The 19,231-nt window shown below is 27.3% G+C and overlaps 3 protein-coding genes and 2 long non-coding RNA genes across 5 annotated transcripts; 2 read left to right on the top strand and 3 right to left on the bottom strand.

Annotated features, from left to right (window-relative positions):
- Positions 1-69: 69 nt before the first annotated feature.
- Positions 70-1,321, top strand: LOC135143701 (uncharacterized). The gene is made up of 4 exons (XM_064075605.1): positions 70-122; positions 217-390; positions 460-650; positions 705-1,321. Exons 2-4 carry the CDS (start codon positions 228-230, stop codon positions 1,263-1,265), a joined length of 915 nt encoding a protein of 304 aa, XP_063931675.1. The 5' UTR covers positions 70-122; positions 217-227; the 3' UTR covers positions 1,266-1,321.
- A 1,130-nt stretch (positions 1,322-2,451) lies between these two features.
- On the bottom strand, positions 2,452-3,400 carry LOC135143703 (uncharacterized). Its single transcript, XM_064075607.1, has 5 exons — positions 3,367-3,400; positions 3,159-3,222; positions 3,012-3,101; positions 2,626-2,796; positions 2,452-2,540 (listed from the first exon to the last, which is right to left on the bottom strand). Exons 2-5 carry the CDS (start codon positions 3,199-3,201, stop codon positions 2,512-2,514), a joined length of 333 nt encoding a protein of 110 aa, XP_063931677.1. The 5' UTR covers positions 3,202-3,222; positions 3,367-3,400; the 3' UTR covers positions 2,452-2,511.
- Positions 3,401-7,817: 4,417 nt separating this feature from the next.
- Positions 7,818-8,524, bottom strand: LOC135143697 (uncharacterized). Its single transcript, XR_010282883.1, has 4 exons — positions 8,450-8,524; positions 8,290-8,385; positions 8,151-8,234; positions 7,818-7,918 (listed from the first exon to the last, which is right to left on the bottom strand). It is a non-coding gene; the product is annotated as an uncharacterized LOC135143697 (long non-coding RNA).
- A 2,396-nt stretch (positions 8,525-10,920) lies between these two features.
- On the bottom strand, positions 10,921-11,420 carry LOC135143698 (uncharacterized). The gene is made up of 3 exons (XR_010282884.1): positions 11,355-11,420; positions 11,054-11,185; positions 10,921-10,989 (listed from the first exon to the last, which is right to left on the bottom strand). It is a non-coding gene; the product is annotated as an uncharacterized LOC135143698 (long non-coding RNA).
- Positions 11,421-12,833: 1,413 nt separating this feature from the next.
- Positions 12,834-19,128, top strand: LOC135143708 (intersectin-2-like; the record flags this gene model as incomplete). Its single annotated transcript, XM_064075613.1, has 16 exons — positions 12,834-12,865; positions 13,592-13,662; positions 13,735-13,765; positions 14,435-14,529; positions 14,584-14,620; positions 14,677-14,711; positions 14,765-14,863; positions 15,675-15,743; positions 16,631-16,750; positions 17,017-17,064; positions 17,432-17,510; positions 17,624-17,703; positions 18,605-18,748; positions 18,807-18,849; positions 18,919-19,013; positions 19,071-19,128. Coding segments are annotated over exons 8-16 (736 nt in total), but the record flags the coding sequence as incomplete, so codon positions are not given.
- Positions 19,129-19,231: the final 103 nt, after the last annotated feature.

Here is a 19,231-nt window from a genome sequence, read left to right on the forward strand (position 1 = left end):
GCAATGTTATAATATCATGTGAAGTAGCATATATAGGGTTAAACAGAGGGGGCTCTTTCGCCTCTTCGTTCTCCTCTGCTTATATTTTTCGCTCATCTGAGACCCCTTAGCTTTCCGAAGATGTAATATTCATACAAGACGTTTGGCAACTTTTTATCTTTTTTTTTATATATTTGTAAACTTACGGGTTTTTTAATATATATATTTTTCACCTAGTATTTACCGTAATGTCTGACTCTGCTTTGGATTTTGGAAAAAATTTTTTGTTAGGCGGTGTTTCCGGCGCCATTGCGAAAACATGTACCGCTCCAATAGAGAGGGTCAAGCTAATTATTCAAACTCAAGATTCTAACACAAGGATTCTTTCTGGTGAAGTCCGGAGATATTCTGGTAATATTTATTAATAATAATACATTTAGGAGCCTTTGCTTGATTTGGTGTTTTAACCTTTTTTTTCAGGGATTATAGACTGCTTTTCACGGGTACGAAAAGAACAGGGAATTATTTCTTTTTGGCGTGGCAATTTTACCAATGTTATAAGATATTTTCCTACTCAAGCTTTTAATTTTGCCTTCAAAGACACCATAAAAGTATTGTTTCCTAAGTACGACACTAAGAAAGATTTCTGGCCCGCGTTTGTGGTGAATTTGGTATGCTTTTTTTAAAATGTGCCTCTTTTGGAATAGACGGGCTCCATTATATAGGCTTCTGGTGGTCTGGCCGGGGCTGGATCCCTTTTATTTGTGTACCCTTTAGATTACGCTCGTACACGTCTGGCCTCCGATGTGGGTTCCGGCAAGCGAGATTTTAATGGACTCGGCGATTGCTTGATCAAAACTGCGCGGGGTTCTAAAGGCTTTTTGGGGCTCTACAACGGTTTTGGTGTCTCCGTGCTAGGCATCATCCCATACCGCGGCGTCTACTTCGGGCTTTTCGATACACTGAAGGACAAGAATCCCTATCAGCACGACAAAGGCTTGAAGGGTTTGTTCGCAACTTTCTTAGTAGCTCAGACCTCCGCCGTTGCAGCCGGCTACTGTTCTTATCCGTTTGACACTATCCGCCGGCGCATGCAAATGCAGTCCGAAAAGCCACGTGAAAAGTGGCTTTACTCGAACACTATACACTGTTTAGGAAAAGTGGTTAAAGACGAGGGCATGACCGCGTTGTTTAAAGGCGCTGGTGCGAATGCTCTGAGAACTGTGGGATCTGCTTTAGTTCTTGTGCTTTACGATCGCTTTAAAATTATTTTTAATTTAAAATAACTGGTGTGTGAGTTTTCCAGAAATGAATAAAGTTTTTGATTTGGAAATAACAATATCAGTTTAGAAGCGTGAATTGTCTATTGCGGTCCGTTAAGATAACCTAAAGCCTTAAAAAGCAGATTTAATTTGAAGACTTGCGTTAACTTTTTACATAAATTGGTCCTTGTCTAGTTATCAACTTCTCATGGTTGGTTCTTTTTATTATTTTAAATAACAGCGTACATAAATCCCTTTTAGTAAATAACTTTTTTGGAAAGATGATTTAATTTGAATTTTAAGGTCTCTTGTTTATTTTCAAAAAATTTGACTTCTAAAAAAATTATTTTTCTGCACAAATAATTATAAATTTTTTAAAAAGAAAAACAATCGCGGAAAGTTGCAATATTATATTTTAATTATTTAATGCTAACCAAATGGTTATAATAAGAGTATGTAACAAGTTTAAGTTAGTCACTCTCTTGCTTTTGCATAAATTAAATAATTGCACAGTTCAAAAGAGCGCCTCTCCCACGCTAGTCGGCCATAAGTAATTAGCCACTTATCAAATGTTTAAGATTTTCACATTTCTGTTGAAGCCTAAAGACTCCTAATTAACCTCTAAAACTGTTAAATTCCTGAATAATAAAGTCTCTACAGCCTTTATCGTATAATTTTTAAATTTTTGCTCTAACTAATATGACTTTGAAATTTTCAGTACTGCAACAATTAAAGAGTAAAAAGAAAAGTGTTATATACTCAAACTTAATATTTGGTAGATTTTAATTTTTTAAAGTCACGAGTGAAGTAATATACACCAATTAATGTTCTAGTTAAAAAGTTCCTAAGCCTCAATAAAAGTATAGAAGTAAAAAGCAGATAAGAGAAAAGAACTAACCGCCTTCGTAAAAAGTAAAATTCTAAAATGAATCAAAGCTATAGTCGAAATTTATTAACGAAAACTCCAAAGGAAAAAAGGTAAGGAAATTAAAAATTAATTATATTATAAAAGGAATACCCAAAATTTCAGCTCCAAATATTCAAGTATACAAGAGCAAATTGCAATGTATACAGAAGTTAAAAGTATTTAGCTTTATAAATATATAGAGAGAAGAGCTGCTCGCCTTGTAAATTACTTAAAAAAAAAGGATTATTTTAAGTATTTTATTAAAAAATTTAGTTTAGAGCTTCCAAAAATTTTCAACTCCAATAACACATGTATATATATAAAAGTAAGACTCGCGTGTTTTACGTGGCTAATAAAAAATGATTATCGGCCTCGGCCTCGGCCTCTTCCAGCTATTAAAAAGATATTTATAATTGTACGGTATAAATCAAATTAAAATATATAATACTCAATAAAATTTATTAAATAAATACTAACCAGCATTTCTACCAGCAGCTGCTTTTTGGGCAGCCAAATGTTTGTCCATCTTGCGAAACAATGGCGAATTTTTAAGCATGTCAGGCAGAATAACCATTCTTATTTTACTTCCTCGAACATATGCGTGTTCCAATTTTGAGGTTCTCCCGTCTCGAGAGGTATAAGTTACGCCTAAAACAAATTAATTTACTATATGAGCATTATATAACACAAGTTCTTGAGGGTAATATATATAAAACTTACAGTTTAATGTTACATAGCTATTATAAAATAAAGTCTAAGTCCTATAAAATCAAAATATAACAATTATATCAAAAAAGTTAAGACGAAATTGGACTTATAGAAGAACAATACATTTTGAATCATAAATCTCGGACAAAAAAAACCTTCTAATCGGCAGTTAAAGTTATCTTGACACTCAACAAGTTTTCCACGAAACAGTTCCCCAGTAATTAATTCGAGGGTTATTATAAAAGCTAAAAAAAAAGGACACTTAACACTTAAATAAAATGTAAAAAAAAACATATTTTTACCGCAAGACTCGTGCAAAAGCTTTACTGGTATGCCTATAGACATAATAACTTAATTTAAGGAAGTCTGTAATATAAGTGATCGTTAAGTACAAAGATATACAATAAAAACCAACAGAAAAGCTAAAATAAAACTCGAAAAAATATTAATTGATGGCGAGTAAATATACAGCTCTAAAAGTAATAGTAATAAAAAGATATTTAACCAAACCAAAAAAAACAGTCTGTAAAAAGCTCCTGTTCCTTTGTGGCTACAGTTACGTAATTTACACCTCAAAATCAGTTGTTCCCACATGGTTTTTTTCTGATGAGCAAAAATACTAATCTCCCTTGAGCGCCATGTAAAGAAAAATAAACAAAATGCTGTTGGTTTCCTTGTATTATTGATTTATAATAATATCTTTTAATAGTTTATAAAAAAATTTTATTTTGGTAATAAAAATTTGGTTAAAGCATAAGTGGGTACTATAGGCTATAAAGTTTATATCCTCTACTGATAACAAGCTCAAGGCCTCATAAGCTCAGGTATATTGATATATCATTGTGATCTTAGCTTGCATCTGCTCCTCTTTTTATTTAAAGGACTCGCATTTAACCGTCTTTCGCTCCAGGAAACTTCTGCAAAAGTAAATTCACGACCTCTGTATAAGAAACTTATGAAATAGCTTTTCCTATTGCTCATTTGTGGCTTGCATTGCAGACCCTTCGTGCTATACTCAACCAGAAGTCTCCTTCACTTCGAAAAGTCAGTCTAGTGACTTTTACTCGTTCAGGCAAAGAGGTTACTGGGTCATTCACTGACCTTGAATTTTTATATTAAACTCAGGTAAGGAGGTATGATGATAATGACCCGTGACTTCCTAGGCTCAAGTAGGTCGCGGTATTTCTGGTAAACAACAAGAAAATCCTTATCTTCTAAGCCTCTTTCCCTTTGCCCAACTTCGAGAGGGACAGAGAACTGATCCTTCAACTGTTCGCTTCGATAGTTTTTAGAAGGCGTTCATACCTTTTAAAAAGGTAATATCTTGCAAGTACATCATGCCTCATTTAGTGCTCCCTAGAGCTCTCCGCGTTGGCCGTGTAACCCTTGAAACTCAGCTGTGTTACACAGGGTCTTCAAGGTCAGTTACAACATAGAGTGACGAAAGAGGGATTTAAAAGCATTGCAATGAAGCCACAGTTCCCTGTTAGTTAAGTAGAGGATGGCTCCACTTCTCTCAACTGGACTCAATTTGAGCTGGCAGTGCTATTTAGCGATGCGATCCGCTAACGACGTTGCATTAATTCGTGTTACTTAGCGTCTAGAACAAAATTTGATCGTGACGACGCGTTCTAAGCTACAAAACTATTACAGATGGTTTTAGATCATTTAATAGTCCGTCCCAAAATCACTAAGAGTTGCCGAATGTCAATTGCAATCGTTGCTCTCGCAATTGATTAAGTCGCTGAATAGGTATCTTTTGCATAATCAGCTTGAGTTATAGGGGAAATTTATGAGTTTGTTCTCATACTTGTAGCGTAAGAGATAATCGGAAAAACGGCAAAGTTTAACGTAAACACCACCCCGTTATTTATAGCAAGACGAAAACTTTTTAATGTTTTCATTAAATCCCAAAAAAGATAAGAATTTTTTGGAGCTATATGTATGAGCCCTACTTGGGTCTTTCAGAAGGGCCTTGTAAAAAAATTTTTATAGTTATTAATTAATGTTAAGAACCCCATTTTTTTCTTTCTGTATATAAAGCGCCAGAAAACAACCTAATTCGTTATCACACAACTAAGTCTACGATTTGAACCAATAATCAGGTTAACATGAATTATATTTCTTTACTTTAAAGAGTTCAAACTATAGCCCTGATGATAACTTTTATAATAAGCATATATATTACAACTATTTAGCAAAAAAATTTTATGCAACCGTACCGAGTTTATACAATTCCCCTCATTCTTCCATCTACGAGAGATTTAAAACAGATCACGGAGATTAATGCATAAAATGAAACATAAAGCAAGGATACGTTAAGGGCAGCGATAGAAATATATTTTGCATGCTGCAATAGTAAGGTTTATGATTACCTCCTCGCTGTTTTTACGCAACGTTGCTTATATGAATGACTACCATTTATTTGTGTATAAAAGTAGTTGACGTGTTTCCATTGTAGATCTTATATATGTTTTTTTAATCCTTTTTTTTAAGAATTTAAATGTCGCTTTAATATGCGTTAGAGGTGTGCTGGTCATCTACTAATATTACAAAGGAAGTAAAAATTATGCATGTGTTGCACAAGCTTAGAAAGTAAATTTTTCTATTAATAAAAGATAGACACTAGTATCGAACGGTACAAAAAACGAGTTATCGAACTCTCAACAAAGTGATAGCGTACAGCAAGATCCAGTGTAACATAGACTCTAACCTCTATAAAATACAACAAAACTTCGCCGTCCTTTAGTTTTAACTGAGTTCTTCTGCTAAAGTTAATTGGTGTACTTACTGAACCGTTCGGTAGCGAGAAGATTGCTTTAAAAACGTTAGTTAAGGGCTTAAGCTAGAGGTCTTACTGTAAAGCATCGTTCCAAACAAATTACGGCGCTGCCGTTACAATGCTTAGCAGCTTGTTTTGTCTCATTGAAAGCAAAGAGATAGCTCGCGACAAATAGTAGGCTCAAGCGGAAGATGCACAATTATTGTTCATCGAACGAGAGTATGCTATAGGGCACAAAGTAAACTATTGAAAGTTGGAGTCGCAAACCTCATTGCAACGTAATTTACGTGAGACCGTCCATAGTAGTTAGGCCGCCGATGAACTTTTCTTATAAAGGTTAGCGGCAGTGATGATGCAGTGCGCTTATCTTAATAGAAAGGGCCTTAGTTGGTTTTCTTTCGCGGTTATAGTAATTCTTCAATGGCAACACCAGTTAAATAACTTTAAAGTAGCATTGCAGATGCTGGTAGCAACCTTGACGAGATGTAAATCGCTGTATAGGGCGACCCGCTGAGGAATTTCGTCAGATGGTGTAACAATTCCTTAACAAGGCGCATTATATATTGAGTCCTTAAACATATATGGTCTCTTAGAATTAAACTGGTAATTAGTTTATCTACACTAAGAAAACCAGTAATTACTTCTGTTTCCCGTTATCCTATATTAAAATAATTTCCTTACGGACAGTACACAACGACCGGTTTAATCCATAAAGGGTTTTCCTTTAGTGCGACAGTACCTTCACCCTTTAGTTCTCTGGCTTTGTGGACTATACTCTGCCTTATTTATATGCATGTATATATATACACTTACTGAGCTTCTTACTAATAATATTTATATTTTCTCTATTACCCAAAAATTAATTATTTAACACGCAATATTAAACAAGGAAGGAATTTACTTTATGCTTCCAAAAAAAAGCACGACTTGAAAAAAAAGTTAAATTTATGAGAAGTAAAAAAAGTTATAGGAGTGACTGAATGGGAATTTAATTTAAGAAAGTTTAAGTAAACTTCTATGCATTATACGTTTTTTTCTAGAATTAAAGTTTATAATATCTTTAACTTGGCTAGATGATTTTATATCTACAAACAAACAAGTCAAACTTTTCATATATAATAGTGTATTTACAAAAATTTTATAGTAATAATAAAAATATAATACTATTTTTTAATATTTAACACTATAAAAACTGAAGACACTTTTTTCCTTACTCAAGCAATCGACTAACTCTTTAACTATTTAACTTCGTAAAAAAAATTTTACTTCAAAAAAAAATTAAATTTCTTTTCAATAAAAACAGTGAGTGGAAAGAAGTAATAAGGCAAAAAAAAATAGTACTATTTTCGACGTTTGCTACTAATAATATATGCAATTTCATATTATTTGTACTTAGAAAACTTCTTTCTTGATAATAGTGAAGACATATAAATAACTTTATTTAAAAATTCAAAGAAGCGAAAAAACAGTTTTTTTTTAGAATAATAAGAATAAGTAATGTTGTGACATAAAAAGCGCCAAATGTGACACTCTGGTTATCATTATAAATAATATTTATAATTTCAAAAATTATTATGTTTAGTATCAAATGAGTTATTACTATCATTATTATTATTTTCATTATTTTCATTAATATCATCTTCTATAGTAAAAGTATCAGGAGGAAACAGATCGCCCCACGCTCTTTCTCGTAACTGCCGGAAATCCTTTTTTCCTCTTCGAGCGCTGACAACAATCCTTTCAAGTCTTCCTATTATTATTATTATAATCATTATTATTATAATTACTATTACTAATTTTTGTTAAGCTCACCGAGGGGAGTGCAAAGGTCGAACAAAACCTTTTGTTTGGCTACAATTGGTATATTCATAATTCTCGACCAATCCGAAGTCTACAATGTTGTCAACCATAAAAATATTAGTTAATATTATATTATCAAAATATTAATAATTAAAAATTACCTTAAAAGTATATCAAAAGCTAAAAAATATTAAGTAAAATAAAAGTTTATATTTTTTAATAAAAAAACGCTTACAACTAATATAAAAGTTAAAAATAATAAAGTAATAAAAAATTCTAATAATAATAAAAATTATATATAGTAATAAGTATATATTATATAATACAAAACAAGAAAAATATAAAAAAAACCCTCTTGAAAAAAATATGAACCTCATCCTCATCACTTCCGGATATTTTCGAATGTTCCCTTTTTTCAATAATAAGAAAAGAAAAGTGCTCTCGAAAAACCCCTTTCTTCTTCACTTTTTGGTTTAAAACCTTTAAAATATAGTAATAATATGAATAATAATAATTTTACAAATAATAAAAATTTTCAATATATACAAAAATAATACATACAAACAATATAACAAAAATAATACTAAAATAGAAAAAATTATAAATGAAAAATGTAAACCAAAAATAATGGTAATTCTAAACATCATCACCGTTCAGAGAACCAAAAAGTTAGTCTTTATTTCTAATACACCTTTTAAATAATAAATAGTACAGTTTTCGAAGGAAATTCGGAGTTCTGCACAAAAAAGCATGTGCGTTCCTCCCCAATTTTTGGACAAGAAAAAGAATGCGGACACTACAAAAAAAGTAATAATAATAATAATTAATTAATTAATTAGTAATTAACGAACTGGAGAAATGAGTTTCGCATTACTCAAACGCAACAAAATATTTCTCGCAACTGTTATAGTTTGAAAACCAGTTTTGTTTCCATATTCAATAAGAACCTTAAATATTATAATAACAATAATAATAATAATGGAAAAGTTTATTATTGATAAAAAAACTAACAAGAAAGCCTTTCGTTTGGGACCACAAATTTATTAATGACTTCTCAAAAACTTCACGATCAGAAAGTTCAGAAAGAGTATACGCTGTTATTGTTAAGTCGTAAGTTTCCTAGTAATAATAATAATAATAAATAATAATAAAAGTAATAAAAGTTTACTTTCGAAGTTAATGAAGAGTATTTCTTTTGTTTGACGTTCGGAATAACTCCAGTAGCGCTGGCTAAAAATAAGTTGTATAATAATAATAATAATACTAATAGTAATAACAATAACTACAAGTTTCCAAAAAAGTTTGTAGGTTCATCATATTTTGAGAAATTTCAATACAATCGAAATAGAGGTCGTGGCTCCACATAGACTTGCAGGCCCTATTTTATAAACTAATTATAGTTTTATACATAAAAAAAGTATCATAAAATAAGAATTACGTGAAAAATATATAAATATTATAAAAACTAAATTTTCGTATATAAGAAGTGATTATGAGAGCCAATAAAATTAATCAAAAGTTTTATAAAAATTAAAATTGGTAATAATTTTTTTAATTTATAAAAAGTTAGTGGTTACTCAACAAAAAAAAAAAATAACAAATTTCATAATTTTTAAGAAAGTTTTAACAGAAAATCTTCTAAATATCAACTCGAGTTTGTATTGTTTTAAAAAAAGTATAATGAAACTCTGCAGTATGTTTTTCACAATGAATATTAAAAAGATACCCAACTTAGGAGCAAACCGAAAAAATAAAGAAAAAAGTAACTCTTATTATAGGAAGTAAAGAGTCAAAGTGGAGCAGAAAAACAATTACAGAAAAATACTGGAAAACTCGATATAAGAAATAACAAACTATGAATTCAAGTGAAGCGCTCTCTAATAATTATTAAATTATAATGACAAAAAAATTATAAGCTGCTAATATATAATGGCGCAAAGAAAAAGTTTAAAAAAAAAAGTGAATACAAAAATACCAAACAGTGGACCCCAAGCCGCTACCAAAGTCTAGTACGGTGCTCGGCTTGAATTTCGGAAATCGGCTTTTTAGCTTTAGCATTATTATTTTTATTATTATTAATATAATTGTAATTAAAAACAAAATAATATAAACAAAAAATTTATAAAATTAATTAGAGAAATGTATTAATACTATAACTCGCGAGATTATTAAAAAAGATAAAATAATAAAAAAATTTTTTTTTAGATTATAATGCGATGTATTAACTTTAATTTTCAATAAAAAATTTATCAAAAAAGTTAAATTTAAATAATGTATAAAAAACAAAATCAGTAAAAAGTAAAATAAAAACTTTAACTGCAGTAAAAAAAACTCGGACAATATTAACTTTAACTTTACATAAATTTATAAATTATAAAAATTGAAATCAACAAAAATATAAATAAAGATTTATAAGTAAAAGTAAAAAAAATATCTACTTTATAAAGAATTCTCAAAAATTAACGTGCAAATTACTCAGTAAATATATATTATAAAAAAATATAAACAATAAAAATATACCTTCTTGCATAATAATACTAACATAAAATTTACAGGATATATTTTAATTAAAAAAAGTTATAAAGATTTATGACTCCTATTATTTATATGTCTAATTTAAAACTGAAGCCGATAATTAAAAAAAGTAAGAAATTGAGTAAATAAAGTAATATTTTTTACTTCGAAAAGGACTCGAGCAGTACTGGAGTACACGTGCGGCATCCGCCCGAACAAATAAGCGAGGCACTCCCGCTCTCCATATTTAACAGGGCCACGCGATTCATGTAAGTAAAAATCGTCTTCTTTTAAAAGATGCGCTTTTATAATAGAAATTACTTAAGTATAAAAAATTTAGCACACGATTTAAGGTAAATTTGGATAACTAATAAAAATAAATCTTAAAAAATTTGGTAAGGTTTTAAAAATTAAAAATTTAAAAAGGTACAAAGTTTCCCGGTTTCATATTCCTGATAAGCCAACTTTTGAGAACTCTTTTTAGAAATGCCCGTCAAAATTAATTCTTCTGCACGTTTTCGAGTAACCAATTGGATCTGCCGACTTCGCAAAGATAAAAAATATTTAAAGTTTATTAAACTAAGTTTTGTTTAGAATAAAAGAAAAAAATTATATAAACAATTAAGTATTATAAAAGTTTTTTCGTAATATTAATAACGTTGCGGAAATGTTCAACTTAAAACATCACTTTTACAACTTTTTTATCATATCCTTATAAATGGTAAATATTTAATGTAAAAATAATTAGTAATAAATTTTTTTTAAAAAGTCTTAAATTGAAAAATATCTTAAAAATCTTATTAATTATCAACTCCACAGTGAATGTGTTACCAAAAAATAAAGTGATACTTTCTTAACATTAATAGTTTACATATGAAAATCTTTGTTCACCCATTTTCATATAACCAGGGTTCCCATTTAAAATACTTAAAAAATAATAATATACGGTGAGATGTTTTCAGTAGCCTTTTTGTCCTTAGTTAAAAACTTTACTAATTTATAAATGTCCTCTTTTAGAAGACCCTTGTCATTGATTCCTAAGTATTTAATAAAATAATACTATTATAATTGAAATGAATATAAAAATCAAGAATAGATTACCTTCAAAGATCTGTTGTGCGTTTAAACGTAAGAGGGGAGGAAGAGGAAACAAAAGAGGAAAGCGGCCAAGACAAGCTCGAGAATCGCGTCTGGGAGTCCATTTATTAACTAAAGGTAAACTTGCCTGGTGTCCTTAATTATTGAATTTTGTTAAAAATATATATTTATAATAAAAGGTTTTCCTATCTGTTAACTATCACTAACTTATAATGATGTAACCTATAAATAGGTAATAATAACAATACTATTTTAAAATTTATATAACTACTATAAATATTGTGAGATATACCTATAAACTTACCGCAAGAAAAAGTTCTAACACTTCTTAGCTGAGTTAACCGTGAGAATTGCTTTTGCATAGCATAAAAAAGTATATATTTGTTATATTAACGATACGTTTTATAATATATCTTTATTACTTAAAATTATATATATATATATGTATATCTTTAGTGTATATGGAAGGCAATACTTGAAATAAAATCAAACCAACAAGAAACGCTACTTGTATTCGCGCACGTTTTCAGCACGCAGAAGAAAAAAAAAGTCTTATAGTTTAACTCACAGAAGTTGCTTCACACTTAAAATATTTAAAATTTTGGTGTACTAAAGTGTAAACAAACTTTGCTATTCGCTTACTTAATTATTATAACAGTTGGGGAAAAAACATTCTGCTTTATTTTTTAAGTTATTTAACTTCTTAATTAATTTTTTTCTCTACATTTTATACAGACTAATAGGTTTCAAATAACAAATTTAGTTGTAATACCTGTATTGCTTTTGAAACCCTTTTATGGAGCAAAGCATACAAAAACTATTTTTGATAATAATAAAAATAACTATATTGCAATCTTGGGACAATGTGAAAATTTCATTTCTTAAACGTTTTTCATAAATTAATAGCGTAAACCTAAGGTACGTCTTATATTGATAAATTAGGCACCTTATCCTCTCAAAACTTATGATGAATATTCAAAAGAAGTTACACTGATTGGTAATTTGTCTTCCTCGAAGGAAGGGGATAAAAATATGTACTGAATGAGCGCTTAACGTCCTTAGAACTAGACGAATGCCCGTTCCAAAAAAAAAAATAAATCAATTTAGCGTTTTTCTTTTTTTTTTCTTTCTTTTTGTTATTCATATTTTTCCTTTGAATATATTTTATATTTTCTTATAAAAGGGTACCCTGTTTTTAATGCGAGAAGGAGCACTCTGTATAAAATAAAGAGGGAGAATATAAATGGGCCTCTTCGTTATCCACTTACTTTCTATACAATTGCAAAAAAAAAATAACCCATAATGGCTATAGAAAACGTGTAAGCATTTTAAAATAACAAGTGAAGCATAGATTTTGCGAGAGCATCACTTATGATAAGAAAACACTCCAAATACTCCTTGCTTATAGGGAAGGCGAAATACTTGCAAGGGTTAATCAAGTGTATGATATGATTAGCAATGGTTTTTAAGTTTTACAACTTATGTAGTTATTAATAGAACAAGTACTGTTAACAATTTTTTACTTTAAACGGATGATCGCAGACCTCTTAATAGCTCCTTCAAGCTTTCCTATTTTTTTTATTTACATAGTTAAATATTTCGACTAAAACTTTCCTTTTCCCTTCGTAAAAAGATCCCCATTTGCATAAATCCTGTATATATATTTTAAACTCAGTAAGACGAAACTTATTTGGTTATTCTTAAATAAAACTTTAAATTTTTATAGGGTATTTAACCAGATGAGTTTTTTATCCGAGTCTTCTGAAAAATACTTTTATGAATCTTTATTTCAAAAATGGGATACCCGTAACGAAGGTATTTTTATTGGTTAAGGCTATTTCCGAAGATCATATATTTTAAATTTAAATTGAGTTATAAGGCTTTAAAGAAAATAACTAAAAGAGATTGCATAATTTTTATTATTTGTTCTTCTGTCTAAGAAAACATTTAATTTGTCCTGATCGTCTTGCCCTACGATAATCCTAATTAAAGTAGGATTGAATGCAATTATAATAATAATAAATGTTTTTAATGTACTAAGTTTGGAGTTGTGATTTAGTGAAAAATTAATAATTTCATTGAAATTAAAATATACTTCAAAGTTTAATTTTTACTTCCCGTTTCATTATACAAAAATATTTCCTTGAAATTTTAATTTTTTTGAGGAAAAAGAATATTCGATTCAAACTTTAATTTAAAGGCTTTTAATCAGTTTAACGTTTAAAAAATTTTACTTTAGCTATATATGGCACACAAAATAAGTTTGGTATTTTAATTAGCCATATAACTTTTTTTTTTATACTTATAAAGTTTTGCGTGACCAACTATGTGGTAACAGAGGTATATTGAGTGTAACAACTATTTATAATAATTTTTTTTTTAAGTTTATTATCTTTAACTTTCTTCAATTTTCGTATGTATTTAAAAACAAAATGCACTTAACTATAATTCTAAAAATTTAATAAAATTATGGACTTTTTTTATAAAAAAAAATATTCTTCCTAATTTAGCTTTGTACGCATTTTCTTTAAATTCAAAAAGGATTCCTAACCGGAAACTTTTTAGCTGCAAAGTTTAAACTTTCTGGATTACCCAAAAACACGTTGGCGATTGTATTTTATAAATATATATTTCTATTATTTAGTAAATGAATTAAATATAACTTTATTTTACTTTTATTAAAGATTTGGGATTTGGCGGATTCTGATAAAGAAGGTTTTTTATTATTACTTTGTATATTTGCTATGCTGGCAAAAGACACACAATTATGTACTTTACTAGTTTTAATATTGCATTTTTAGTTAAGTTTTATGAATGTCTTGATCTTTTAAGATTCTGTAATCTCAATTATTGCTTTTTGGGTATTTTTAAATTATACTTTTAACACTAAAAAAAATTATAATAATCGTTGTTTTTTAGATTCTATAACACAAAAGAAGTGTAAATTTCTAAACATAATATAAAATAAACCGGGCATTATTAGCATGTAATATTTTCTAGTACCTTAAATTAGGGTGCTTATTTAAAAAAAATACACAAACCCAACATTAGTTCATGATTCAAATCTTATCTTTTTTGTTATTGGTTGATGCTGGTGAATTTATACTTCTTCATAATTTAAATTCATTTCTTACTTTTGTGTGATACTAATATTGCAGATTGACGCCTTTCAAACTTGTATTTAATAGACAGTAAAGTAATATAATATAGATAATATAAAGTATATTACTGGTAAACCGAAGTACTGGAAAGCACTGAAATTTAATAGCTTTAACAGTTTATGCGAGTTTAAAAAAATTTAATTTTCAACCTTTTTCTTCCATTTAATTTTTGCTTTTTGTACAAACTTTTCAAAAGTGTTTTAGTTTTTTCTATTTTTTATAGGAAAGCTAAACAAAACACGGTTTTTCGTGGCACTAAAGTTAATTGCTTTGGCTCAGCAAGGCAAAGCCTTGGATCTTTCTAATTTAAATTTGAAAGTAATTTCATTAAAATTATTAAATTTCAGTATTATTACTTATTCTATTTTGAAGGTCCCACTTCCTACTTTTAAAGGGCTGAATGATACTAGTAAACATAACTTATAATATTTCTTTTTTCTAGTTATTTTTTTTTAATTTTTGTAGGTGCGGAAGGTTTCAATCAGGACCAGAGGCCAAAAGTCATAAATTTAATTTCGTTCTTAAAAAAATTATTATTTCCTTTATTTTATAGAAATTCAACATCACTTCAGAGGAAAAAAGTCATTCTTATGATCTCTTTTATAAAGCAACACGTGGTGGTGAAAAACTTTCGGGAGCACAATTTAAGCAAGTATTATAAAGAATTCATTATTTTTTGTTGTATTTTTTAAAGGTCTGAAGGCAGGAAAGGCGCAGTGTACCGACCAACAGTTATATTAGCATCTCCGTCCACAATTTTTGTTGCGCAATAGCTTTTGTGGGATAGGTTAATCCATCGCGGACATGCCTACGGCACTGAGGCAGTTTGGCAGTGTCAGCCACCAATCATCACGAGAAAAAAACATGTAGTACCAAACATTATAAGAATCATGGCCGCCTCATGCGGCTCATTTCAATTATTTACTTGTATTAATATATATCCACCGATGTTAATAATACTCTGTATCTTTTAATCACCACAGAATTCGTTATAGTCATTAGTATTATCAACAATAATTTTATGTCCTTTTTTTTAATGAAAGCACGACTTTTCTGAACTTTTAATAAATATAATTAAATAAAACAAAATTTATTCATAAAAAACGAGTCCATATAAAATAATACTTCTTTATAAAAATAAATAAAGTTACACTTACTTGAAATTTTGCATAAATTTCACTAATACTATTGTACTAATAATAAATTTATATATAAATTAAATTTCCTATACATTAAAAAAATTGTGGACAGCCTGTGTATAACATAATTATTTTAACAATTTTATTATAAAGATATAATTTTTTTTAAAAAATACTTTAGTATATTTTCATTATAAGTTTCTATTATAGAAAAAATTCCCCAGCACTAAAGATATTTTTTTAAAAACCTATTACGAGCTTTATAATAAAAACTTTTCATCGATATATAAGTTTTCCAGCTCACTATTTTATTAAAACTTGCAGATGACTAGCAATTCTGGCCTGTCAAACGTTACATTGGCAGAAATTTGGGAACATTCTGATACAAATAAAGTATAAAGTTATTATTTATGAAAAAAACTATTTAGAAGGAAAGAAAACTTTAAAAACTTTTTTTTTTTCATTATTTGATAAAAAAATTTATTTATTAGTTTCACTAAATATTTTTATTTTGTTTAAGAATTTTTTAATAGTAATTGTAATATTCTATACGGAAAATTGACTTTTTTTTTGCAAATTATAATTATATAAAACTAATAAAAAAAATTTTTTCTTTAGTTTTTACAATATTTTTTAAAATACTTATTATTTCTTTTATAAATGTTATTATAATGGAAACTAGGCTTTTTCGTAACAGTTCTAATTTATGTTATCGATAATATTGATAAACTTCAACATTTTCTTTAAAAAATAATTTTTTTACATAAGAGATGAACTTTTAACTTTTTTTATAATTGTAAAATATTTTTAAAAAAATTACTATTATTCACTTATAAAATATTTATATAATAATACTCAATTATTTTTTTTAGTGTTTTGTTTTAAATTAATAAAGTAATATATTTTGTTTATTAAAAATGATGAGGGAAAAACTTTTTGTATTGTGTAGTATTAATTAGTTCTTTTTTATAGATTTAAATTATAAAATAATCAAAGCTTTTTCTAACAATTATTATTATAAAATAATAATTATTCTCAAGTTATACTTTGTATACTAAACTTTATGTCTTTATATATAAATATATTTAAAATATTATTTTTATAATTATTTTAATAATAAAAATTCACTCAAAACATTATATATATAAAAAGATTATTAGCAATAATTCGACTATTTCTATTAAATATAATTACTTATATTTAAATATTATTTAAAGAATTATACTTCATTTTCTTTTAACACAGAAAATACTAATGAATTAAAATATGTTTTTGCCCAGAACGGATATTTAAATGCTGATGAGTTTGTGACTGCAAGCCACTTGATCCGATTGGCTAAAGCCGGCCGTCCTCCTCCGTCCTCCTCCTCGAGGTCCTATAGGACTTCATCCCTATCTCTAGTAATATACCTTTCACTAAAATATATGTTTTTATTTTCATTATTATTTCCATTATTTTTCGTACTATTTTTTTAAGTATAAATACGAAGTCTATTAAGCAAAAAATGCACTTTATATATTAAAATAATGTACATCATTATAAATTTGTCATCTGAACATATTTTTAAATTCAAACTAATAATAACTTTTCTATCAATAATTATAATTAACTAAAGATAATGGAATAGCCAATAATTATTAATGTTTTATCATGATAATATCAACAGCCAATGAGCACACTAAAAAGTAAACAGTTAATAAAAAATGAAGAAAAGGTACTATAAACCATTTTGATTGCTTTTTTCATTATTATTATAATTATTACGTCCAAAAGCTTTTAAATATTTTTTAATAGTATTATTATTAATTATAATGAACAACTATAATTACTAACAACAGTATGAAACTTTGCTTTCTTTACGAATCGTAAACTTTTATTTTTATTATAATATTAATAATTATTTTTATTGGCTATATAGGAAAAATACAAAACTTTATTGACTATAAAAGTTAGAGTGACTTATTTTTTAATGATTACTAAAATTATTATTATTAATGACAGCAAACAATAATACTTGATAATATATGTTTTGTAAGAGTTCCGATTATAATAAATATAAAGAACTAACCGTAACGCGACAGCACCAACAAAAAAGAAATGAACCGCTAACACTGCTTCGCAGCACGGAAATGAGTTTTGAAGAAATAGAGAAACAAATAAGTATTATTTAAAAATAGAATTAATTTTTTTTGTAGTAAAAAGTACAATAAAAAGTAAAAAATAAATATAAAACAAAAAAATAATAATAATAATAAAATAAATAATTATCATAGAAAATCTGAGTGAAGCGGAAAAAGAATTGAAAAAGGAAATAGCCAATCGTGAGTCAGAACTGGAGCATCTTTTGCTGGAGGTTTAGTAGTTCACCGTAAAAATAAAATTTTAATGTGAAAAATTTTTTTTTGTGAAATCATTTTTTTGTTATCATTTCTTTTAAACGATTTTATATTTTTATATTTTTCATTAGAATATATTTATTTCTGTAATATTTATATACTTTTTTTTAAAGTTTTTTTACTTTTTAAAAAAAGTTATAATAAATCATTCTATTTATATTGAATTTACTTTTTTATAGTAAATATTATATTTCTTTTTTTATTATCATTTTAAAAAGTTGTTTCAGTATTTATATATATTTATTCATATTTATATTGTTAAAGTGAATTTGTACTTGTAATACTCTAAAGCTTATATATTCGTGTATAATAAATTCAATTTTTTTAATTTTTTTTTCGTATTCAAAAAAACTTTTATTATTAGAATTTAAATATTTTTATAATTGACTAAAAGTTTTCTAATATTTTTTATTAAAAACTTTTTATTCTTTAAATATAGATTAAAAACGTAATGTTAAAATATTTGTAGTACTTTTTTACTACTTTTAAAAAATAATTTCTGTTAGGTTCATTTCTTTTTTGATATAATTATATACAAGCTCTATTGCGTTAAGTAAATTATAAAAAACAAATTCTATTATTTTTTTTCCTTTCATCGTTTCTAAGTTTAATTTATAAATTTAAATTCTCTTTAGATAATTTTTATTGACAAAAAATTTTTATACAATCAATATTGTGCTTTGCAGATTGTAATAAATAAAAATCTGCTTTCTTTTAAATTTATAAAATTTATAAAAATATACTTATAATTATTAATTGCTTTCTCACTAAAGTTTTTTTTAGCTATATAATTTTTTATTTAAAAAAAATTATTATAAATTAGACAAACTTTTTTACATAAACCTAATTTTTTTAAAGGTTCGTGATTTGGAAAAAGAAGAGACCGAAGTTCAAAGTCGCTGGCGTGAAGTGGACCTCGAATATAAGCATCACATTTCCAGACTAGCCGAATTGGAAACAGAAAAAAAAGAGTACGAGCGTCTGTTATTGGATGTTCGCTCGGTTGATTTAAACAAATAAAATTAAAAAAATTAAAAAAAAATAATTTTTTATAACATAGAAAATTGAATCGGAGACTGCCGCTGTTAATCAGCTGAAAAAAGGTTTTTCTTGGAGATTTACTTTTTCAAAATTTAGAAAAACTATAAAATTTTGTTTAATTTTCTTTGAAGAGCTTTTGAATTACAGCACAAAAACCCAAAAGAAGGAGGATGAACTGCAGCGCTGTAAAATTCACTTGCAAGAGTTGGATCGTCGTCAAAGCCAAGTGCATTGTGCTCTTCTTTAGCATTAATATGATATTGCTAAATTTTAGTATAAATAGTTAGCGTATCAGATCGAAGTTAACTATAAAGAATTGGATCAACTCAATAACCAAATTGGTAACTTTGTACTTTTCTAGAGTAAATAAATAATATATTTGGTAGTTAACAAAAAATTCTATAGGAGTATTAATTAATTAATATTTCTTTAACTTTTTAAATA

Source organism: Zophobas morio, unplaced genomic scaffold, assembly GCF_036711695.1.
Source record: "Zophobas morio isolate AGI-343-1 ecotype UQ-CSIRO unplaced genomic scaffold, CSIRO_AGI_Zmor_V1 ptg000072l, whole genome shotgun sequence".
NCBI lineage: Eukaryota > Metazoa > Arthropoda > Insecta > Coleoptera > Tenebrionidae > Zophobas > Zophobas morio.